This window comes from Colletotrichum fructicola (genome assembly GCF_000319635.2).
Source record: "Colletotrichum fructicola Nara gc5 chromosome Unknown KSG_Nara_v1_contig05, whole genome shotgun sequence".
Lineage (NCBI taxonomy): Eukaryota > Fungi > Ascomycota > Sordariomycetes > Glomerellales > Glomerellaceae > Colletotrichum > Colletotrichum fructicola.
Window position 1 is genome coordinate 3,169,943 of NW_027094055.1, and position 23,958 is coordinate 3,193,900.

Here is a 23,958-nt window from a genome sequence, read left to right on the forward strand (position 1 = left end):
CCTCACTCACAGACGCGCTCCCCAACCGTCACCTCAGCCCTGCTGCTTCTCCGTCCAAACAACATCCCAACGCCCAGGGTCCCCGACCGAACCTCGTCACCACGGTCTTTTTTGTTTTTGATCAGATCTCTGTTCTTTTTTCCCTCTGCGACGTAAAGCAAACTTATCACCGTCCTTTATAACACACATACGCAATTACCAACGACTCAAATCTCTCTCACGGACAGCCGATCCGAGAGGAGAAACCCAAAGGGGCCCTTGCAACCGGCATACCTAGAGCGTCTCATCCTCTCTGTGCCGCCTCGACCGGTCACATCTATACCTTGCTTCTTCGGTCGCTGCTTGGAGTTGCGTCTCTGGCCCCATTGGCCTACATCATCTCTCCCACTCCGGAGCCGGACGGATACTCTCTTCACCCCTCTCCTTGAATCAGCAGTCCGGCTGTCTCTTCTTCGTTTTTTCCTGCCTGGTGCGCGGTTCGAGCGTGCTTTTGCTTCCCGGCAACGACATCAGAAGCAGGCGCTGCTCTGCACAGCACGGCCGGTTCTCACAGTTGCTGCGGGTGAGTGTTTGTGCACTTGCAGCTCACTATTCGTCATCTTTCTCTCGCTCTCTCTCGCTCTCGCGAGTCGACTCACTCAATCCGTCACGATCCCCAAACCTCTTGGCCCAGAGGGACGGATTCTGGCTCTCCCTCCTTCCCATACCCAAACCAAACATACCAGAACAACATCGAAGACTGTCCGGCTTCCCTTCATTTCACTTTCGAGCTGCCAAAACAACACATAATATATTTATATCGAGGGCCATTCCGTTTCGAACTCCAGTGACCTGACGCACAGAACACTACTTCTCCGTTCTAAAGATCGCCACGCCCGCAGGAGCTAACCCACCAACTCACCTAGGCACTGGCGTGTGGTCTCTGTGCTCTCTCGGTTGATCTAATCAATTTCTGTAGCAAGCCAGGCCGGCCCTACCTGGCCTGCCAGCGCTCGAGCGTTTCCACACCCAAGCCAGGGCCGCCGACGAGGACGAGGGGGGTAACGACTAGGTACGACGACGGCCACGGTACGGTACCGTAGTAAAGAGAGGGTACGGTACATGCCAAAAGTCACTCGACCTCCTCGCCCTACCCTGTCCGACAGAGTGCCGTTCAGAGTACCTGACCCATCCTCTCTCTTCTCTTTTCGTCCTGCACCATCGAAAATAAGAAAGGTCTCCATCTGTACTACCTCAGGTACCTTACCCAAGGGTGCACCTCACTCCACGCCTCCACAGCTCCCTTTATCCCCTGCCCACAACCCATACCCATCATACCCATACCCTCCTTCCAGGGCCCCCTGGGACTGGCAAGCCTACCCACTCACTCCAGCAGAGCAAGAGAGAGAGGGAAAGAAAAGCACCACTTCTTTTGGATGCTGTGCTATATTGCTGCCGATAATATATACCTTCATCAGAACGCCTCACGTCGTTCTCTCATATAGCAACGCCTCCACGATAATCTTTTTTGGCTGACTCCGGGCGTCGACACTCTCCTCTTCCCTTGTAGTATAACATAACCCACAACGGCTTCTCTGCCTATATACCTTGGCTGCACACACACACACAATAGTCACAGACACACGCCATCTTCACCTCATCTCAACTTTTCCCACCTTGTTTCGTTTCCTACCAGCCAACACCCGCCGTTGCTTGGACCTGACCTCGTCTTGTGCCGAGCATATCCTCATCCTTCTAAACCGCCGCAGCCAACAACAAGTCACAACTCTTACTTGCTACTGCTCACTCTCATTCCTGCTGGCCATCGTCATCATCATCCCTCACATCCTTCTCATCACGATCCGGGAAGTTGTTGACTCCAAATATACTCGCCGCAACCACGACCACCGACACCAAGGTTTCTCCATTCCCGGCTCACCGTCGTCGACACCTGCAACATCCCGGCTTTCGCCCCAAGTAGCTTCATCGCCACGGATCAACCAGCAACACCGCCGTTCCGACACGAGGAAAGAGCCTGAGAGCCTCAGACGTTCTTCCTGGTCCTTCCTTCGGCCCCCCACTTGGGTGATTCTCGCGGTCCGTCTGTCTAGGCCATCTTTTTGCAGTGGATCCTATTCCATTCCGGAGACCATCAAGAGCTCTGTGCACACTTTTTGCGCGAGTCGTTGAGAAGAGAGCTTGGAAAGAATAGAAGCAAGGAAGCTGCCGGTAGAAGAGTCGAGTTTGTTTCTTGTCATCCAGACACCCCCTTCGAGGAGCGTGTGGGAGGAAAAAGAAGGAAAAAACGACGCCAGTCGTCCAAGATCCCGCTTGGTCTCCCGTACCTGAGCGCTCAGAGGCTTGACGATCGCATTGTTCCTGGTGGCCACCATTATGCTTCTAGTCTCGGAAACTTAACACACGCCGGCCCTCGACACTTGGACTTCGAAACAAAATACACGGCAAGCCAGCCCGAACTTGGTTCACCCTTCTTATCTCACCTTCTGCCCGAAGAAGGGATTGTCCTGCAAGCAACATCAGCACTTCCCACCAGTTTGCGCTCGACCACTCGCAACAGATCCTCCAGTCAGGTGGCTAATTTTCATCGAAGACGGAGAATTTTAGTGCCTGTGCACCAGGACCCTCTTACCATCTGGTACGTCCACACTTGTGGCTGTCTTAAAGAACCTACTTTCCCACCCGCTATGAACTCATTCTACCCTCTGGCCTTCACCAGTTCGTCGTACCTTGGGTTATCTTGAGCTGATCGTTTCTTCCAGCTTCACTCCCCCGTTCCTCCCTTTCCCTCTCCTTCACACACACTCTCTCCGTACCTCAACACAGAGGAGTGTCAGCTTCTCCGTCACCGCCACCGCCTGATTAATACTACACACCCCCCCAAGCTCAGGCCTCTTCTTCTCTCTTATCATCCGTCCATCTCCCCTCCTTGTTCTCCCTTCCATCTACATTCAACGTCTTGGACGCCTCTTCGTCTTCAGCTTCAGCTTCAGCTTCAGCGCTTCGAACATTGCTCAACTTCGGCAACCTTGCGCTGGACGCCGCACCGTTCTTGTCTCAAGTCGTCGACCTCCTGTTTCTCGGTTCAAATTCTCCACCCTTGCCCTTCTCTTCCCAAGGCCCGTCCTTCCTTGAACAACGATTCGGGAGTCTGCAGACGGAGAACCCGCATTGAGCGTCCCGCTTAAGCAACATTCCGAACCGGGGTACCATATTACATACATCAACCCACGCCACCCTTGCTTCTCTCTTCTCCGGGCCACCACAACCAGCCCTGGTCTTCATCACCCGATAATTCAAGACATCCTTTAATATCCTCCGCCGCGGCACTATAAGTAGCACGACTACTGCACCGGTCCGCATCTTGGTAATTCGATCGACACCAGAAACAAAATCCCAAAGAGATGGAACTCATGGAGCTTGTTGAGAACGAGCCTACCGCTCGCCCCTTCCAGTGCGACTGGCAGTCGTGCAACAAGGTGAGTTCCCAGAACTCGGGGTCACTCGACCCTGCGTCCTTCTTCCGCCTTGCCCCGTCTGTGGACGGATTCTAATCTTGACGTCTTTCCTATAGAGCTTCAACAGGAAGTCTGACTTGCAGAGACACTACCGCATTCACACCAACGAGCGTCCCTACTCCTGCACGACACCTGGCTGTGGCAAGAGCTTCATCCAGCGAAGTGCTCTCACTGTCCACATCCGTACTCACACCGGAGAGAAGCCGCATCAATGTCAGCACATCGGTTGCGGGAAGCGCTTCTCTGATGTATGTCCCCCCAAGACTTCTTGGAAGATGAATCCCGTATTGACTTCAGCAGTCCTCAAGTTTGGCCAGACATCGCCGCATCCACACTGGCAAACGCCCGTACAAGTGCGCACACGATGGTTGCCTCAAGAGGTAGACTTCAAATCATCCATCCCTCCATCCTGCAAGAGTTTGACACTAATCAACCCTACAGCTTCTGCCGCAAGACCACCATGGTCAAGCACCAAAGAAGATCTCACCAGCGTGGTCTTCACCCCAACGAGCTCATGGACGACTGCACCTCGGACTCTGACAGCGGCGAGTCACCTTCGACCCCGAAGCACGCAGGCATGCAGTGGCCTCCTCAAGGCGTCATGGCCATGAACCACCCTGGCATGCACGGCGGCCACGCCATGCACCGAGCCGCCTCCTTCGCCGACTTCGGACAGCACATGAACGGCTACCCGATGCAGCAACAACCCCAAGCCCAGTACGGCGCTCACCGCCACAGCCTTTCATCAGGCGGCGCCCATGAGTTCCACGGCCAGCCCGTCCACGAGCAGCAACACCCCGGTGTGCAGATGCTGCACCGAACCGCGAGCATGCCCCAGCATTCGTACTACGTGACGGAGCAGAACAACCCGGGGGTCGCCACCATGAACACGAACCCCATGCAGAACCAGTACGGCCAAGTGCCCCGGCAGCAGCAACCGCAGGTTGACATGCCATACTCTGCCGCTGGTATGAACCAGTCAATTCAGAGCAGCCCGAGTAGCTTCTCGGCAGCTTCGGGTAGGAGCCCATCCTCCCAGGAAGGGTTTTACACTCACCAACCAATTCAAGCAGCCACGTACGCATTGCACAATGCCTCCCCCGTCGTCGAGCACCAGCAGCCGGGCATGGTCCCCTACCCGCAACAGATGCAACAGCAGATTCATACCCCCCAACCGATCCCGACGCAGGCGCCCGCGCCGCCTCCTCAACAGCAGGTCCCGAGCCAGTACGCGTCCCCAACACCCCAGGCTCAGCCCGAGGAGTACTGGAACGGCGTTCCCTATCAGGCACCGGTCGAGGTTGCCACGATCGGCCAGCTCCCGACGTACGGCTCCGGCGTTTACGACCCTTGGGGAGGACCCAAGATCGAGTTCGAGGACCCGTCGATGCAGCTTCCCTCAGCCCGGATCGAGAACCTGTAGGCCACGACATCGTGTCTCGACTCTGGCGCTGCCGCCGCGCTCCACCATCAAACCTCGTTCTTCTCGATACATAATCACCGTTCCTCCGCGGAGAGCCCTACTTCGGGCGACCCGCCTGTACCAACACCCTAAAACATGATGGCGATTTGATTTTTTTTTCATATTCCCCCAACTCGTTGAATGCAAGAGAAGGAGATACCACGCGGGCTCCACAGAACCGAGCTGTCGTCGACTGTTGAAAGAGAGCGAACTCTGGATTGGTCTAATGGGCATTGAGCCACACAGCCCCCTCCCTGTCTGTCGTCCGTTCGTTGGCTTGACGGTACTGGAAAGAGCAAAGAAGGGAACAGAAAAGTCCAACTAAGCCCCAAAAGCAATACATTGGTGGTAATTTGTTTTTTCTGGGTTTCAACACCCTCGCCCAGCACAACAACATTGGCCCTCGCCGGCCGAGATGTCTGAGTAATTCTTCGTCAAGAACAAGAACTGCTTCAAACAAGGGACGGGATGATACGCTCACGCATACTCGCACCCGCCCTTCCCGGGTCATCGGACCTGTCCGCTTCGATTCCTCGCCTCGATGGTCTCGCAGGCCGTTTTTGTTTTCGCCTCAAGGCAAAACCGTTTCCTTTGTCAGACAACATACGATTACCCCTGGACGTCGAACATGCGCGCATCTGAAATTATTGGTTGGGATGTATCATTTGGAGGCCTGTTTGTGCTTTTTTTTTTTTTTGCTGGTTTCCGAATAATTTGTTCTGGGTTGGTTGGTGGGCCATTGCGGATTTGATACTTTGGATAGGGGAGCTCCGGTACTGGCGGCGGTTTTTGCTGTCTATTAATACTTTCTCTTTCCATACTTCTTTCCTTTCCCTCATTTTCATTTTCATTCTTTCTCGTTGGGGGATCAGGTTGGCAAGTCCGTCGACTCTGGGCCCTCTCGATGACATGATGCCATGAAAGCAAACTTGGAGCATAACAACCGGAGCTGGGGCGGGAGATATGGGGCAGGGGAGAAACATGTTGGGGAAATCATTTTGACGATATCCGAATATTTGACGGCCCTTTTTACCTACGAACCTGGAAGGGGAAGAAAGCGGAAACGGGTGATGTGGGAGGATGTATTTCATAATGGTGGATGAATCGGGGAAAAGGGGAAGGAGGTATAAAGGGATGGTCAAGAAGAAGGGGAAAACGCCTTGATACACGACAGGCTTTTCGGTCGGGTCGGCAAAGTTTCCTGTTTTGCTCTCTCCTTGGAAAACAAAAACCATTTCCCTGTAACAACAACACGAAGTCGACGATACTTTTTTGTCCGGCGGCGGCGGCGCATTCCCTAGAACACAGCGGGTTGTATTCGGATGTGGTGGCCAGGGAAGGCACATGAGAGATGGGGAAGGCGACGACCCTACTTTCAGAAAGGGGAGGAAAGAGAGGAGGAAGAGAAAGGCTTTGGTTGTCTATATGTATTTTTAGTGTTCCTCGTTTCTTGCTGTCTTGGTTCGGCTTTTGGTTGTTTTACTCTCTCTGGAATGCCGGGAAAAGGGGGCATGGAAATGAGCAACAAAAAGGATAGTTCTGGAAAGAAAACCGCGATACCTGTAGCCAGGACAAAAATAAAGAATCTGTCAATGAAAGCTTCCTTCCCTCGAGGAGCGTGCTGGTTATATGAGTCAGAGATGAGCCTGAGGGCCCGGGGCCGCATGATGGGTTGATTTTAGCCTGTTGGGTTTTGGTGATGTTAGTGCCGGGTGAAAGAGTGCGGTTGACACGTATTCGTGCAGATGAAGCGCCGTGGGTGAGGTGTTAGTTTGGGTCGTTTGTTTGATTCCGGTGGGAGAGCAGGGCCGGTTTGTTTTGAGCGTTTGGAGGATGAGATTATAGCAAGTGACTACTGCATGGCAAGATGCTGGCGTGAGTGAGGCAGCTTCGTTGGCCGGAAGATTTTGTTTTGGTGTCTTGTCGATGGGCAAACTGACGATGGGTTGAAGGGGTTGTGCGGGAATATGAGGGATGTCGGCCGTTGCTAGGTCGACTCCATACTGCATATGCCGTGGAATGTAGAACAGAAATAGTCGTGTAAGTGGGCGGCGGCGTGTTGATGAAATCTGACGACGTTATGAAGGCAGGCTGGACCGGGAGAGCCGTGACCAGGGGAGGCGGTTCTGGGGCCGAGGCATCGGGTTTTCCGAGTTGCTGTAAGAGTTCGGTTGAAGTGATGCTCGACATCTAGATCGTCAAGCGATAGCCTGTTGTCGTCGAGGCCGCCGACAACCAGTGTTTTCGCATCGAGCGATCATTCATGGGAGAGAAGTGAGGGGATTTTGGGCGAGGCAGAAGTGCAGAAAAGCGGCGTGGTAAAAGAGGAGGAAAAGCCGGAGATGATGTGTAATATCAGGAGGGGCGCAACCTTGACGGAGCAGCGCGCGGCGGGCGCGTAGATTGATGGCTTTTGGGGTGATGATTGATCTGCGCCGTCTGGCTGAATCCGGAGGGATGCGTGCATTTGTTTGGCGGTGATGGACTGGGGGGTCTCACCTTGTTCGTTAAAGGAAATTGTGTGATTGGCTGTAAGTCTTGGGTAATTATGGCCAATCAGATGCGTTTGTGTCGACATCACCCATGGTCACGGATGAGAAGGTAAACTTATTCTTTATAATTACCATTGCCACTCTCCATACTCAAGCTCATTTCTGTGAGTATTAACTCTCAAACTTCGCAAAGCTCGAGATGCTGTGTTGTCTCATTTGACAGCTGGATATCAGCCAATGGCGCATGGCCCATTGAGGCCTTTGCCCCTGTTCATCTTGAAATGTCCGTCGGAACAGCCTTCTTCCGTCGTCCCGGGCATATTCTAGAATGCACTACGTCACGTGGCCCCTCTTTGCGCTCGCTCAGCAGCAGCGCGCTCCCCGGTCACGGCGGCGTCTTGGGGCAGGGAAAAATTCGGAAGGCAGCGATGAGCCTGGCGTGGTCCCTCACCCTAAGGCCCCAGCACCACCACCTGCCCGCCCGCCAGCAGCAAACCGAGCAAAGCAGGCAGGGTGCAATAACGTCAACTAGCGCATTTCGCCTCAACGTATCCATATCCGTCCACTTTCGGTCTTTGCTGCGTCGCCTCTCAACAAGACGATGAGTAGCCCGCGGTGAACCATGTCATCTTCATCTCAATCGCAACTCCAAAGACGTCAATAGTAGAAGATCTTTTTCTCTTGCTATTCTCCTTCGCGGAAAGGGGCGCTCTTGCTCCAACGAGAGAGTCTGTCCGTACTACTCTCTGCATCTGACAAACACACAACTCAACCACATACACCACTCCTGGACTGCGCCATCAACCGCATCTGCCTGTCCACCTCCGTGAGGCAATCATGGCCTTACGCCCAGCAGCGCTGGCACTCGCCAGCCCGCTGCTTCGGCGCGCGGCAATGCAGCCCGCAACGATGCAGTCGGTACTCAAGCTCGCAACCTTCTCCGCCGCTCGCCCGGCAATTCCCTACTCTCCCATAAGGGCAACCCTGGGCCTCGGCCTCGCACTCCAGCAACGACACCTCGGAACGAACCACGGCATCTCTCGCAACCTTCTCGCCAGCCGAGAGGCGGCTGCTAACAGGAATCCCCAAAGCGCCACCGCGCAGACCGCATTCTACCAGCTCCTCCTCAAGGCCAACATGCCCGCCATCGTCATCGAACGCTACAACTCCGGCCGCTTCGCAACCAACGACGCCACCGACCAGGCCTACAACCAGGCCCTCGGCATGCAGAGCACTGCTGCCGTCGGCGGCCTCGGCGGTCACGATCACCTCCCGTCCGCGTTCGGCAACGGCGGCCACGAGATGAGCGGCCAGGCCGCGACCCCGACTGGCAACGGCAACCTGTCGCAGGCTCAGCTGCAGGCGGTGGGTCAGGCGCTCGCTGCCCGCTCGCGCGACTCAAATATGGCTATGGCGAAGGTTTCTGGTAACGGACAGACGGGCCCGCTGCACGTTGTTGTCGACGAGTCCTTCGGCGGCGTCGTGTTCCGCTGGATCAAGTTCATCGCCTGGTTTTGCCTGTTCACCTACCTTAGTCTTGTCGCTGTGACGATGCTGGTCGAGGGTCTGAACCTGTTCAAGCGTCCTGGTGGCAAGGTTGACAGCGAGACCAAGGCCGAGAACCAGACAACCCGTTTTGCCGACGTTCACGGTGCCGACGAGGCCAAGGACGAACTGCAGGAGCTCGTCGAGTTCCTCCGCAACCCGGACAAGTTCTCGACGCTCGGCGGAAAGCTCCCCAAGGGTATTCTGATGGTTGGTCCCCCCGGTACTGGTAAAACTCTTCTCGCACGCGCTGTTGCCGGCGAGGCTGGTGTTCCCTTCTTCTACATGTCTGGCAGCGAGTTCGACGAGGTCTACGTCGGTGTTGGAGCCAAGCGTGTTCGTGATCTCTTTGCGTCGGCCAAGTCCAAGTCTCCCGCCATCATCTTCATCGACGAGCTCGACGCCATTGGTGGACGACGCAACACCCGGGATGCCGCGTACCACAAGCAGACTCTCAACCAGCTTCTCACCGAATTGGACGGCTTCGAGCAGAACAGTGGCGTTGTCATCATCGCCGCGACCAACTTCCCCGAGCTCCTCGACAAGGCCCTTACCCGACCTGGACGATTCGACCGCCATGTCACCGTGTCCCTCCCTGATGTCCGTGGACGTATCGCTATTCTGAAGTACCACGCCAAGAAGATCAAGGCCGCCCCTGAGATCAACTTCGAGGCCATCGCCGCAAGCACTGGAGGTCTCTCTGGAGCCGAGCTGGAGAATATCGTCAACCAGGCCGCTGTCCGCGCGAGCAGACTCAAGGCCCAGACTGTCAGCATGAACGACTTTGAGTGGGCCAAGGACAAGGTTATCATGGGTGCTGAGCGCAAGAGCATGGTCATTGGACCGAAGGAGAAGGAGATGACTGCTTACCATGAGGCTGGCCACGCCCTGGTCTCCTTCTTCAACGAGAGCGGACCCAACAAGCTTTACAAGGTTACCATTCTGCCCCGCGGCCAGAGTCTGGGTCACACCGCGCATCTCCCCGAAATGGACAAGTACTCGTACACGACTAGGGACTTGAAGAGTCTCATTGAGACTTCTTTGGGCGGCAAGCTTGCTGAGGAGCTGGTTTACGGCACCGACAAGGTGACTACCGGTGTCTCCAGCGTAAGTCCTTTAATTCCTAGTGCAATTGAAGTCTGCTGACATGTTGTAGGATCTTGAAAACGCCACCAACCTGGCCTTCCAGATGGTCGCACTTTACGGCATGTCTGCCAAACTCGGCCCTGTGGAGTACGGCAAGCGTTACAACCAGCTCAGCGGAGAGACCAAGGCTCTCATCGAGTCTGAAGTCCAGAGGACCCTGAGCGAGTCGTACGAGCGCGTGCGTGAACTTCTCACCCTCAAGCGCAAGGAACTTGACCTCCTTGCCAAGGCCCTCGTCGAGTACGAGACGCTGGACAAGAACGAGGTTGCGAAGGTCATTCGCGGCGAGAAGCTCGTCGATCGTGTGCCGGTGCCTAATGGCCCGATGAAGGTCCCCGCCAACGCAGGAGCTGCCATCGGCCAACAGATCCCCCCACCCATTCCCCCACCTAGCGAAGGCCCCGCGACTCCACCCCCGGCACCGCCGCCACCGGCATCAACGGGCGGCATGGTTCCGGGCCCGAACCAGAAGTCATGATCGGAGGTATTCCGGTCTTGGTTTGAAACATTCATTCACTTCAAGGTTACATGCACGAGTGCGGAGGCCGAGAGACGGCTAGAGGAGGCACTCAGATTGTCTTACTTGTATCATTCACCGGTACAGCATGGCAGGCGTTTTAGCGATTCGAAAGAAGAACGTGCGAGCTTTTTCGCTTTGGACATAGGAAGGCATGGCCGGCAGGTTTGGGGGAGCAGCTTTTTTTGGTCGACACTAATTGGACCCGAAAAGACATGTGGAAAACAAGGCGAGACAACCGCTCTACGCAAAAAACATAACAACTCTCCCCTCCCCTGGGGCTTACTTTGATAACGCCTCGCACAAAGGCGCCGGCGTCGGGCAAATAGATTGGGATTCTGGCTATTGAGAATTTATGGGGAAGGAAACGGTCGGGATCACAGCGGTTTGACTGGACTTACCCCCCAAAGCAGCGAATCTGACACCATCCGTTCAAGGAGTGGTTAAGCGAGCAGCTGGGCTCAAAGAGTCGAAGTCGAACAGAACGAATGTATTATTTCGTTTGTAGGAATAAGAACCTGATGCATAGCCCACATGTGGAAGTGTCTTGACGTGTAGTTCCATAAGATGATTCAGCTGTGCCGCTCCGTCGGCGACTGTAAGACGGACCGACCCGGCAGTGTGGACGGGGTTGCCAAGGAGTCGGATCCTTCGGCCAGCGGGGGTGGACGGTGGAATCACGGCCCATTTCGGCGATTGGGACCGCATCGGAGCAATCGGCGTGTCAGCCAACGCTGTTATCGCCAGCAAACTCCGTGTCATCCAAGGGACTTGCGACATCGGTGGTAACGAAGCCGAGGAAGTGCTAAGGATTGGGTAAGCAAATGAATTGCATTTGAGTGGTCGGAATGACGTGATGATGGGGGCCGGGCCTCCCACGGGGGAGTTAATGGCGGGGGAGATAGGCGCGAAGCGGGGCAATTCTGGTGTTATTCATCATGCAATGGAGGGGTAATGCGTTGGGGGTCACAAAGGTACGTGAATAAATAACGGAAGCATTTCGGAACCTTCTTCACTAGTAATATTGATACCACAGCTTGAAGCTCATATTATTGCTTCAAAACTGACATCGTCACCCGGAGAGTTCAATTGACCACCCAAGAGTAAAGACGGACAAGATGACCAAGATTCTTCTTACTGGTAAGTGAACCCTCACCCTTCTCACTTCTTTCATGTCTCAAGATGAAGGAAACATCACCTTGACATCACGCTGACTGCCCTCACCCAGGCGGCTCCGGCTTCATCGCCGCCCACATCCTCGAGCAACTGCTCGAACGCGGCCACGACGTCGTCACCACCGTCCGCTCCGAGGACAAGGCCCAGAAGATCCGCGACGCCCACCCGGACCTCGACGCCAAGCGCCTCACCATCGCCATCGTCCCGGACATCGCGCAGCCCGACGCCTTCGACGAGGTCGTCAAGACGCCCGGCCTCGAGGCCGTCCTGCACACGGCGTCGCCCTTCCACTTCAAGTGGACCGACGCCAAGAAGGAGCTCATCGACCCCGCGCTCGTCGGCACCACGGCCATCCTCAAGGCCCTCAAGCGCGACGCGCCCGGCGTCAAGCGGGTCGTCGTCACGAGCAGCTTCGCGTCCATCATCGACGAGGCGAAGCTCGCGGACCCGAACACGGTCTTCAGCGAGAAGTACTGGAACCCCGTGACGGTGGACGACATCGGGCGCAGCCCGGCGACGGCGTACCGCGCGAGCAAGAAGCTGGCCGAGAAGGCCGCGTGGGAGTTTGTGGAGAAGGAGAAGCCGGGTTTCGACCTTGTGACTATCTGCCCGCCGCTCGTGCTGGGCCCCGTGGTGCACCACTTCGCGGACCTGAGCAGCATCAACACGTCCAACGAGCGGGTTGTGGACCTGGTTAAGGGCAAGTGGAAGGAGGAGGTCGCCCCGACGGGGGCGGCGTATCTGTGGATCGACGTGCGGGACCTCGCGCTGGCGCATATTCTGGCGCTGGAGAAGGCCGGGGCCGGGGGCAAGAGGCTGTTTACGACGGCCGGGTGGTTCAGCAACGCGGAGATTGCGGAGGTTGTGAGGAAGAACTTCCCCGACCTGAAGGAGAGGCTGCCGGCGCCTGGAACGAAGGGCGGGGAGCAGCCGCCGAAGGACAAGGTCTACGGGTATGATGACTCGGAGACAGCCAAGATTCTGGGAATTAAGTGGAGGAGTTTGGAGGAGAGCATCAATGACTTGGTCAAGGACTTGAAGAAGTTTGGTGTTTGAGAGGGCTATTAGCTGGTAGAACTACAACAAGAAGACATTCATTTGTACATGTGATATTGCGTGAACTTGGCAATAATTTCTTCTGCTATTCCTCATATAAGTCAAAAAGTCCTGGCGACCTTAATGAGAAGAGATGGTGTATTGGACAGCATCCGGAGATGTGGGGCCGATAGATGGCTCCGGCCCGGCGTACGCAGAGGGACTGGCCGGGCAGTCAAAAGACACCCATGCAACCAGCAACCCAACCTACGCATCAAGAAGGCAGTAGACCTGACTTAGCGAACGTCATCACATTCTCGTGGCAGCGATCGGCACTTCTGGACCTTCTCGGAAGATAGATTGTTTATGCCCTGGCCCGTCCCCAAGGTCCAATATGTCCAAGATTTGCTCCAGACGGTGTGTGAAGCGGAGAAATGCCTGGCTTGAAATCATATACAGCGGACCTTGTGCGACTCTTTGTCATACCAAACACCCAGGAAGCACATGCAGTATCGGGTGAAAAGGAGGATAGCAACTGAATATGCCCGTCACGTCGTACAGCGTTGTATCTCTGGAACAGGAAACATGCCTCGGTTAGGTAGGTATGCGACAGATTTGACGGTCAACGATGGCTAATCTCCTCTGCTAACATGATTATCATCTTGCCGTTTCTTTGTTATATCAAGCCAGCCCCGGGTCGACCCTCATAGCCACGTTACTCGACTCATTTGACAAACCCACCCAAGCCGCTAACATACTTGCCGTCATGCATATGAAAAACATCGTAAGTCCTTTCGAAATCGGCATCATCCCACAACACGTTTCATTGCCATGTGCACTAATTCAACGCCCAGGCCCTTCTCTTCGGCACCATCGCCACAGCGATCAATCGTCCATTCACTTCAGACGAGATCGAGATCATCAAAAACGTTCCAGAGGTCGACTTCATACCTATGTTCATCGCGCAAGAAATTTCTCAACTGCCGCCCCTCGACATCGACGAGAACACTTCTGACTGTATGATTGGAGTCCTCGAGAAATGTGTTCTGCGTGTTTATACGCATTGCTCTGTGAAGTGCGGAAACCCAGACTTTCATCCCATTGAATGTCTCAGAAAGTGCAATGAAATGGCCTTCGACATTTGTGAGAGACTAGACTGCTGGGGGGTGCCGTCTTAGTCTCGCGGAGCTCTCGCAGACATTCAGGATCGGCTGCGTCACAACTTCATTTTTTATTTCTTATTGGATAGAGATTCATCTCATCGCTCTGATAGAATGCTCTTGTTGCTTGTATATGTCTCTAGGCGTGGAAACTATCCTTTCTAGTGTGACGGCTACGCTTTCTCAGCTTTGCACCCTTCTGTGATGAAGTCAGCCACTGTCACAGAATGTTTGTCATTCGGAAACTTACCAAAAAGAGAACGAAAGGTACGGGAACAAACGACACAGCAAAAATGGCCAGCAAGATGCTCGATCCGAGTATGCCCAACTTGAAATACAACAGCGGCACAAACAAAGGGAATGTGCCGCCGCATAGACTAGTGAATATCTCATGCCCTGCGAAGATTGAATTGATATGATCCGGGAACGACTCTCCGAGATAGTTCATGAATGAAATGAACAGCAGCAAGGCGCCTGATGTGAACAAAGATGACCCGACAATGGGAACACTCCAGTGGGTAGTGGGTTTCGCTGTAAACCCGAACCACAGCAGACTAGCCGGCGGGAAAAGACACCCAAGCATGGATGGCAATAGGAGCTTCTCAGGCTCAATGTTGCCCAGGTGGTCGAAGTGAGGCTCGATGCGCTTCCTATAGTAGAGGAAGAACGGAGGAATTATCAGAAGGACACCGACGATCAGGCCCAGAAGAGTGATGCTGCGAGTTCCCAGGTCGAAGTGGTAGACCTCTTCGTAGGCCATGGGAAGTGCCTCGAACCAGATGTACATCAGGCCGTAGATGAAGGAACTGTATAGCGTGAGGAGGAAGACAACCGGCTCGGTCATGGCCATCGTGAACGGCCTGATTAGATGAGTCAAAAACACCTCTCTCCCCGTCGTGTCTTCCCACTTGATTTGAGCGTCGCAGATGTATCGTCGATCGCCTGTTGCCCTGCGTAGTCGAAGAGTACGTCGGTACAGGATGTTGTCGGCGCTGGTTTCCGGGAGGAAGAAGAGCATCACGACGAGTGTTGTCGTCCCCATCCAGGCGGTAATCCAAGCCGTCCACTTCCAGCCCATGGCTTCGACAGCAAACCCACCAATGATCGGGCCAATTGTCGGGCCCCCAATGCCAATGAGAGCCCACATTGCCATGGCATAGGTCTGCTTTCGCGCTGCGTACAAATCCATCAGGATTCCGCCCCCCGAACCCAGAACTGGAGAACCGAAGAAACCGGCAATGAACCGGAAGGACAGCAGCATGCCGATGTTGGTGGCCAGAGCTATCGGTATTTGAGCCACAATGAACATGATGAGTGCGAAGACGTAAATGGGGTTTCGCCCGAGTTGGGGCATCTCTTCCAGCGGGCTCCAAACCATCTGCGCCAAAATGAGATAACGATGTCTTAATGGTGTAGAACTCAACTCACTGGTCCGATTCCGTATCCAAGAACAAACGTGGTCAGTCCAAGAAGGGCAACATCCTCGCTGACTCCAAATTGCTCCCTCACGCCGGCCGTCCCGACCGTATAGATGGACGCACCGGCATATGTGCAGGCAATGAGTAGGCAAACCTGAAAGCTGACGATGGTTTTCTTGAGACCAGTCCAGTTTCTCGGGTCCTGATTTCACGTCAGTGGAAAACAGCAGACACCAAATTGATTGGATTGTACCTCTGGATCGTCTGGAAGAAATTGGACTAGGTGAAAATTTCTGTTGGCGATAGGCGAGTTGGAAGAATACTTCTCCAAGTTCGAGATCTCCAGAGTCTCATTCGACCAGTGGCTATGTGGTAATCTTGGTTCGTCAAAAGAGCGCCCGCGTGTGTAGGGATCTCTAGTCGCGTTCCTCGCCCTGTTCTCCGATGCGTTGCGTTTCAGAGCCGGACCTCTGCTCGCGTATGACCCCATCGCCTCCGTCGTCTCCTGCGGCCCATTTCTTCGAGCGCTGTCATTCACATACCTCTGTCTAAGCAAAGGATGTCGTTCATCGAAATATTGAAACTCGGGCAGCGTGCCACCCGTCACCAAACGAATGGCCTGCCACGCAAGCGTATCTCGCACGTAGTCGAAAAATGGCATTTTATCGCTTTCGCTGTGCCCCAAATGATGCGGGAGAGGCTATCCGGCAGGATTCTCTACGGACGGGTGCTATCTTACTTCTACTCTGCTTCTCTACCTAATGCACGTCCGGCCCGGGCCTTCGCCAAAGTTCACCCGCATAGACGACCGTCATCGTCCGAAAGCCACGCACAGCACACGGTTTACAGACGATGCTGCGCGGGGGAGCGACATCGAGCGCCATGATCTTGCGGGGGGAGGGCACATATGATCAGACGGTGTCTCTGCCCCGGGCACTCTCACCGGGGCCTCACGAATACGTGTGACCCAACATCAAAGCGGTGCAAGAACCTCTAAGACATGCCCAGGGTAGAAGAATCGTTCGAAGCTCCGGTGGCGTCCCCGATTCGAGTTTCCTACGGCTATGACTCGGTGCGGGGCCGTGTGTCCCCGAGACTTTCTCGTGTCAAAACTTGGTCTTGCATTGCTTCCCGAAGACTGGCTGACTTGTGAAACTGACGTCAGGATCGATGGGATGAAGGTTTCGATGTGTTGTTTGGAAGCGCGAGATATGCCTGATGGAGATAAGCTACCGATGGAGGATTTAAGCAGCCGGCATGCATCCACTTGACATGGAGCTTAACTCAAACGCTAAATGTAAGTGAAAGCGATTATCCCTACTCCTCTGCCGTCCAGAAGGCTTGCTTCCATGAAGGAATAGTTGAGCAAGGTTAGCAATCGACGGGTTTGTCAAGATCTGGGTTCTGCCAGCCTGCATCGAGAAGCAAACACAATTACTTTGGCCGATAAACTCATTCCGAGACTCCCTTTTCAGCTTACATGCCTACGGTGTGCTTTTGTAAGGGGTGCCAGACCGACGGTATCCCACCCGGCAGTCACCCTCCCGCGATTCCAAATCGTAATATTCTTGCTTCTTTCTTCATTGAGCCGCAAGTTCGTGGGCCACTTGTAGTGCTGCATGCGAAATTCCTCGATATCAACTTCAAGTAACATCTCCTTGAGAGAGACGGCGCCAAGAAATGAACGGTCTAGACTCTTGAAGGCTCCCATGAGAATTTTGGGGTAGCAGTGTCTGGTTTGAGAGTGCGATCGTCGGATGTCGCAGTGACATAACCTTCGTTCAGCTCCACATAGCTGCTTGGTATAGGATCAAGTCCGCTTCTTGGCCAAAGAGATGTTTCATCGTGTGCAAGATGCCGAAGAGGATATTATAAAAGTATGCAAAGAGCAAGATTAATGTAGTGAACTTGACGAGTCTGCATGGTTTAGGGCATGGCCGCAAAGGAAAATTGGGCAGAAGAGGATACTGGAGGGACAAGAGAGCTTGGCGAAGAGATGAGTGCACATAACACAAGCTGGTATAAAGCATGTATCACAGCATTGGATTTGGTCTTTTTCTTCCGTGTCAACATATCAGGCACCGGGATTAAACGAGTCACTGATTGCTCTTATCTTGCATGCCTTCAGAACCATCAAGCCAGCGTTTCTAGGCTCTCTGAGTTTCCTTGTCATTCACTTTGTCTGCATAGCCTTTGGCAGTATACTCGACGACGCGTTCGAGCATTTCTTTCGGTAGGCTTCTCTAGCTGAAGACCAAGCCTTAAGAAGGAAAACCCATAGACATTCCGGAAGGCATTAGTAAGTAGGATGAGCTGGAAGACATCGTGAGAACGATGCCGGTACCATGGAAAATCCAATGCAAAGCCGCTTATGTCATGGTGATTTGGATATGTTACCTTCGACTAAAGGTGGGAAAATGGCCGAGTAAAATGGCCGAATGTATTTGTCCTCGAGCACATAAAGGTATGTAAACACTGCCATAGTGACCGCATCAATCGGAGTGGCCACGTATCTTAGTCGGGTCTTGCTCGCGATATCTTGAAGGTGAACTTGGGGATTCGTAGAAATAACGTATGGTGTATTGAGAGATGATGACGCAAAGAATTGTAAAAAGAAGATGTTGGGGCAATGTTTGGTGTATGAATATATTGGCGAGTCTCGATGTGATCCTCCTCCTCCTACCCGATAGTGGCAAATGGTCGAACCAAACCAACGCCAGCCTTGACGAGGATCGCGAGGGGAATCCAAAAGGTTAGATACTTTCAACGAAGCACCGCCAAAAGCCGCTTCCGCTCAAGAGTTTCAGGACACATCATACAACAGATTCCGGACAAGCTTTCCTACCTTGTAGGCTCCAGCTGCATTTTGTTGGCGCTACCTTTTATGGTCTTGGCGGGAGGATAAACGACACGTTATCTACAAACTTGTAAGTACTATTGGACACCACCTTGAAGTCAACCAGAGGCGTGCTCATTTATCTGGCATGGGAGGCAAGGTTCGGATGGCAATCACGACACTTGTCATCGCTGCGATACTCGAATACATTGAACATCCTTTCCTCAAACATGACGGCGGCTGAGCTGTTGAGCTCCGCTTTTGAGTATTCGGCACAGCATCATCTTAAAGTCGCCGGGCTTAGATGTGAAATGGCTGTATGTACCTATTGATTTGACCAATAGTGAGAGAAACGTATGACTGAAGCTGTTCTATATCTATGCGCTGGGTCATCTTCGGTTACGACAACAAGACAAGGAGACATTCCTCGTCTTGGCGACGGCGAAAGTTGTGAGGTAACAGCCGAAACCAGACGCTATGCTGTGAAACGGCGGACTCGGTGTACAAAGGGCTCCAGACTGCCTACCTGTCTGAGAAACGAGGTAAGGGAGCATATAACTCAGGATACTAATTCAGGTAAGCGAGACTGGAGTGCAACTTTTGCCTCGGGTCTGTTCAACGCTCGTAGTTCCCGAACTTTGAGTTCTGCAACACTTTTGAGAGGAAGCGACTTTGCCCGCCCAGTATCTTGGCCTTGGGATCTTCAGAAGCGCTGACCAATTGCCGTTGGGATCGCTCAAATTAGAAGAGCTGTAGGTTCCGCAGTTTTTCGTGATCGTTTACTGCTAAGAGACAACTCCATTTTCACACCTGAGAGAGTTACTCGAATTACATTTCCGACTGCCACTATGCCACTGATATGGGCCATATCTCGATCTCGGCCGAAGCAATGTGCAAGATCCGATAGCGCCGAGCAGTCCTACTGTTCGTTCTTCTAAGTTATGATGTTCTTGATAGTTTGTCGGTTCAGAGTTGAGATCATCAAATTCTCAAGAGCAACAGTTGGCAAGTGGAATTTGATCGAGGTGATAGTGGTGGACATGATGTCTGAGACGCCTCCACCACAAAAGCGACCGACGGCCCGTCCGGGGAGCATACCCGACCTGGTCGCCCCCTAACAGTCTGGGGTAACCCCGCCAGTGGCGTCCCATCGCCTAGCGCAGTGAGCTTCGGCCGGCGAGCCTCGGTCCAAATTCCCCATCCAAGGAGCTATAGCTTCCTCGGCCTCCAGTCCCCTCAATTTCCCCCAACTCCGACTTCTTACTTCATAGTATTGCGGGCCCAGCGATTTGATCCATCTTCGTCTCTTCTTGGAGTCATGTAAACCGTTTGCTCTGAATTCAATTGAGTTACTCTTACCATCATCACCATTATGGCGGACAAGGCGCAGCAAAGACTCCAGGCCGTGGGCAAGCAGCTCGACGGCCCCGCCCCCATCACCAAGGTCGCCGGCCCATCTGCCGCACCTCGCGTACCGGGCAAGGTCGTCATTATCACAGGTTAGTTGAATCCATGACATCAAATAGTGGAACCGTTATCGTGACCCAGAGACTGACAATTGAGCAGGCGCAAACTCCCTCCTGGGTATCGGTCGCGCCGCGGCCCACCAATATGCCGAGAACGGTGCCCGAGCCATCTACATCTGCGACTTTGCCGACAGCAACCTCGAGTCTCACAAGCGCGAGCTGAACAGCCTTTTCCCCAAGGTCGAGATTCACACGCGCCAATTCGATGCCGCAAACGAAAGCGCCGTCAAGGAGGTTGTTGGCCATGCCATGTCAACATATGGAAGGCTAGACATCTTCTTCGCCAACGCCGGCATCGCCGGACCCCATAACATCTTTACAGAAATCACCGAGGAGGACTTTATGCAGAACCTGCGCACCAATACCCTGAGGTAACAAGCGAACATTGCGGCGCTTCTACGGTCCCAATATGCTGACTCGTCGCTGCAGCGTCTTCCTCGCCGCCAAGCACGGTGCGCCCGCCATGCAAAAGACATCCACAGAGAAGCCGGCCCCTTGCGGTAGCATCATCCTCACCGCTTCCGTCGCCGGCATCCGTTCCAATGCTGGCTCGACACCTTACTCCGCTGCCAAAGCCGCCGTCATCTCTGTCGCAAAGACCACTGCCTACCAACTCGCCGGCACGAACGTGCGCGTGAACGCCATCTGCCCAGGACTCATCGAGACTGGCATGACGGCACCCGTGTACAGCGCGGCCCGCGCCCGCGGCACCACAGGCAGGATCGGCCAGATCAACCCCATGAGGCGCGGCGGGCACGCCGACGAGATTGCGCGTGTGGCACTCTTTCTGGGCAGCGACGAGAGCAGCTATGTAAATGGTCAGGAATGGGCAGTCGATGGCGGCCTCAGCGCGGGACACCCGTACATTGTTGGGAAGCTCGCATGAGAAAACGAGCGGACGTGTTCATATGTCGTTTATGATGCTTGATTTGTATACTTATTTGGGAAACAGGCACCTGTTTGAATACATCATAACGCTGGAGCGCAAGTTCAAAGGATTTGTGCCTGCATGAGCCTGTTTATGAGCCCGGTGGGATGAGATGAACAGACGACAGCCTCGGGATCTGGGGCCGCCGGGTCCCGGGGATATTGGGAGGGTCTTTGGTGATGCGAGTACGGACCATTCGTTCCTCGGTCTGGCATATGAAAAGGAAGTCCTGGCTTCTTAGAGGTCGGTGAAGCACGTCAGTGGCGCAGAGAAAGGGGCAAGCGGTTGCACTACCCCTCGATAACCGGGACCATCATGAGAGATCACCAACAAGCTTGAACTTGTACGGACGCCATTACCACTTTCCATCCTTGAACTACTACTCCGAGGCCTATCTAGCGGGTAAGATAATAACCATACAATCTATTTCTCCGGGCCTACAGTCCGCCTTCTCCATTCAGCAACGTCTATTACATTCACTTGCTGCCTCATTCGCTCAGGACGCGTCACCTATCCGGCCTCACATGCGCCAGTCCACATTTCAAGGATCGTCGGGGGCTAGAATATTCAAGCATATCTGGCCCTGCGCCGCCAACGGGAGGCAATCGACGGCTCCACAAGCGTAACTACCGTGATTCCGCCGCCAGAATAGCCTCCTCTCAACGCCTGTACTAATCAAAAGCCCCTCGACAGATGAAACCGTAGCAAATTGGATCTGCCAGCACGTCAACCCGTCTTTGGCTGGTTGTGGCTAGAAGGGCTCTTGGCAGTGTGAAGCGCGACCCAGTCCGCGTAATGTGGTTCCCATCAAACCGCTCCAGGGCTGTTTGATGGTTTCCTCCTTCCTCTTCGTTGAGCAGTTCCCGCCGCAGGTGTTGTTTGCTCCTGGGTCTCGGCCGAGCCGCGTAACCACACCCGCCCACATCCCGATGCGCCAGATCCTCCCCGGGACCCACTCCCCTTCCGCGTCCCCACCGCGTTCCCGTACGCCTTCTTGTCCTTGTAACTATGCCTTTACACTACCACGTACGGTGCCGCATAGATTTGACCAACGCAACGCAATTGGAATTACGTCCGCTGTCATTGGACATTAGATGATCCTGGGCGATCCCCCCCTCCGAACAAGATTCACCCCGGTCCTGCGGAGTGGCGGAAGCTGGTCCCTGCTAGCCTCCGAGGGGCGCTACGTTCCGCGGCTAAACCACCAACTCATCCTCTCCTCGACGTCCCTGGCCGCCGGCGAAACATCGATGAGGGAAGGTGACGACGATGTCTTGGAGACGCCGCTGCGGAAGTGTGGGGACGGGGGTTGCTTCTCTACTCGTTGCGGAATGTCGTTGCTTTTGCAAGATGTGTGTTTCCTGATGGGCGGCCATTGATCACGGCATAGCATGGTACTGCCAAGACGAAAAGATCAAGGGGATGGCAAGGAGTTGGCCGAGAGTGCTCGGTAGGCACCGTAGAGAAGCAGATCATGGTTCATGAAGATGCCAAGAAGGACGGTGTTATAAGAAGAGGCGTGATTCTCCTCTACAATCAAGTCTCTCTCCTCATCAGGCTCTTCACCTCCTTCAGTCTTTCACTACAGCCCTCCTCGCCTGCTCCTCCGTGTGTTTTACCGACTAAAATGGCTCTTCGCACCGCTCTCGCCGCGGCCTTGGCCATCTCTCCTCTCCTGGGCAACGTCGCTGCCCACGGTACTCACACCGCAGAGGACATCGCTGCTGAGCTCGCCCTCCGCTCCAAGGTGACCGCCGTCGGAAAGCGTGCCCTCGATGCCTGCTCCAACTCCCCCGCCGCCTTGGCTCTCAAGCAGCGCGCCCTCGACCGCCGCGCCGCCACCGCCGAGCGTCTCCGTGCCGAGCGCGGCCTCCACGGCCAGAAGATGATGAAGCGCGCCCAGGCCGACCTCGAGAAGTGGGCCGCCATCGACCACGCCTCGGAGGCCGGCTACACCCTGGACACTCCCCTGGACGAGATCTTCGGATCCAACGCCACCTGCACCCTCGTCCCCGAGACCACCATCGGCCCGTACTACGTCGAGGGTGAGCTCATCCGCACCGACATTACCGACGGCCAGGGCGGCGTCCCCGTCCACCTGGACATCCAGTTCATCGACATCAACGGCTGCGGCGCCGTCCCCGAGCAGCTCATCGACGCCTGGCACTGCAACGCCACCGGCGTCTACTCCGGCGTCTCCGCCCAGGGCCAGGGCGGCCTCAACACCACCCACGGCCGCGGCGTCCAGCAGACCGACTCCGACGGCGTCGTCGAGTTCGACACCATCTTCCCGGGCCACTACACCGGCCGCGCCACGCACATCCACATCATGTCCACCGACGGCGCCGAGATCCTGCCCAACAGCACCTTCGAGGGCGGCACCGCGCGCAACATTGGCCAGATCTTCTTCGACCAGAGCATCATCTCCGAGGTCGAGCTCCTCGAGCCCTACGCCAGCAATCGTCAGACCCTCACCACCAACCTCCAGGACGGCATCGCCGCCGGCGAGGCTACGGCTGAGTTTGACCCCTTCCTCAAGTACGTCAAGCTCGGCGACGACCTCCAGGATGGTCTCCTCATGTGGATCACCATCGGCATCGACTCCACCGCGGACTACAACGACCAGGTCAGCGCTGCTGCGCACTACTACGAGGGTGGTGGTGTCGACCAGAGCGGTGGCGGCGGCGGCCCCGGCGGACCTGGCGGACCTGGAGGACCTCCTCCCGGCTTCTCGTCTACCGCCGCTCCCTCTGCTACTTCCGCTTAAGGGGTGACTATGAGAATGACTAAAAGGGGCGAGAGATATGAGTGATGAAGTGTGCGGCTAGGAGAGCTTTGTTTGTTTGGAGGATTGTGACATATGGAGGGCCTGTATTCAGTTCTTGAGACATTATTGATATCCATGGATACCTATTTTGCATCATTCCAAATGAAAAAATAAGCTTGACAGTACATTTGACTATGACCGGATTGTATTGATCTCCAGAAGGAATGTCCTGTCTTCATTATCCTGACCCTCTGCCGTCCAAATACAGAGGCAGAACAGTTCCTCTGCCCGGGCGAATAGAGATGATCAGAATGACTAGGGAAAAGATGAAGACAGGGACAACGATGAAGACAACGACGATGATAATGACAGAGACTATACACGAAGAGAGACACCATGCCCGAATAGTACCATATACTAACCCGGCCCCTTAGC

At 54.6% G+C, this 23,958-nt stretch overlaps 6 protein-coding genes across 6 annotated transcripts; 5 read left to right on the top strand and 1 right to left on the bottom strand.

The window, feature by feature from the left end:
• Positions 1 to 3,401: 3,401 nt before the first annotated feature.
• On the top strand, positions 3,402 to 4,938 carry CGGC5_v009574 (Zinc finger protein 143; the record flags this gene model as incomplete). Its single annotated transcript, XM_066152191.1, has 5 exons — positions 3,402 to 3,476; positions 3,572 to 3,763; positions 3,816 to 3,895; positions 3,957 to 4,534; positions 4,586 to 4,938. 5 exons carry the CDS (start codon positions 3,402 to 3,404, stop codon positions 4,936 to 4,938), a joined length of 1,278 nt encoding a protein of 425 aa, XP_066008476.1.
• A 3,368-nt stretch (positions 4,939 to 8,306) lies between these two features.
• YME1 (Mitochondrial inner membrane i-AAA protease supercomplex subunit YME1) lies at positions 8,307 to 10,638 on the top strand (the record flags this gene model as incomplete). Its single annotated transcript, XM_032023783.1, has 2 exons — positions 8,307 to 10,121; positions 10,171 to 10,638. The coding sequence occupies 2 exons, from the start codon at positions 8,307 to 8,309 to the stop codon at positions 10,636 to 10,638; spliced, it is 2,283 nt and encodes a 760-aa protein (XP_031879505.1).
• Positions 10,639 to 11,795: 1,157 nt separating this feature from the next.
• Positions 11,796 to 12,909, top strand: azaE-4 (Ketoreductase azaE; the record flags this gene model as incomplete). The annotated part of the gene is made up of 2 exons (XM_032023785.1): positions 11,796 to 11,817; positions 11,906 to 12,909. The coding sequence occupies 2 exons, from the start codon at positions 11,796 to 11,798 to the stop codon at positions 12,907 to 12,909; spliced, it is 1,026 nt and encodes a 341-aa protein (XP_031879456.1).
• Positions 12,910 to 14,187: 1,278 nt separating this feature from the next.
• On the bottom strand, positions 14,188 to 16,127 carry caf5-2 (Caffeine resistance protein 5; the record flags this gene model as incomplete). The annotated part of the gene is made up of 5 exons (XM_032023787.1): positions 14,188 to 14,247; positions 14,299 to 15,426; positions 15,477 to 15,668; positions 15,720 to 15,831; positions 16,009 to 16,127. The coding sequence occupies 5 exons, from the start codon at positions 16,125 to 16,127 to the stop codon at positions 14,188 to 14,190; spliced, it is 1,611 nt and encodes a 536-aa protein (XP_031879457.1).
• A 3,547-nt stretch (positions 16,128 to 19,674) lies between these two features.
• Positions 19,675 to 20,714, top strand: fabG-19 (3-oxoacyl-[acyl-carrier-protein] reductase FabG; the record flags this gene model as incomplete). Its single annotated transcript, XM_032023788.1, has 3 exons — positions 19,675 to 19,801; positions 19,869 to 20,199; positions 20,258 to 20,714. The coding sequence occupies 3 exons, from the start codon at positions 19,675 to 19,677 to the stop codon at positions 20,712 to 20,714; spliced, it is 915 nt and encodes a 304-aa protein (XP_031879458.1).
• Positions 20,715 to 22,383: 1,669 nt separating this feature from the next.
• CGGC5_v009579 (uncharacterized protein) lies at positions 22,384 to 23,523 on the top strand (the record flags this gene model as incomplete). Its single annotated transcript, XM_032023789.1, has 1 exon — positions 22,384 to 23,523. The coding sequence occupies one exon, from the start codon at positions 22,384 to 22,386 to the stop codon at positions 23,521 to 23,523; it is 1,140 nt and encodes a 379-aa protein (XP_031879459.1).
• Between the last annotated feature and the right edge of the window lie 435 nt (positions 23,524 to 23,958).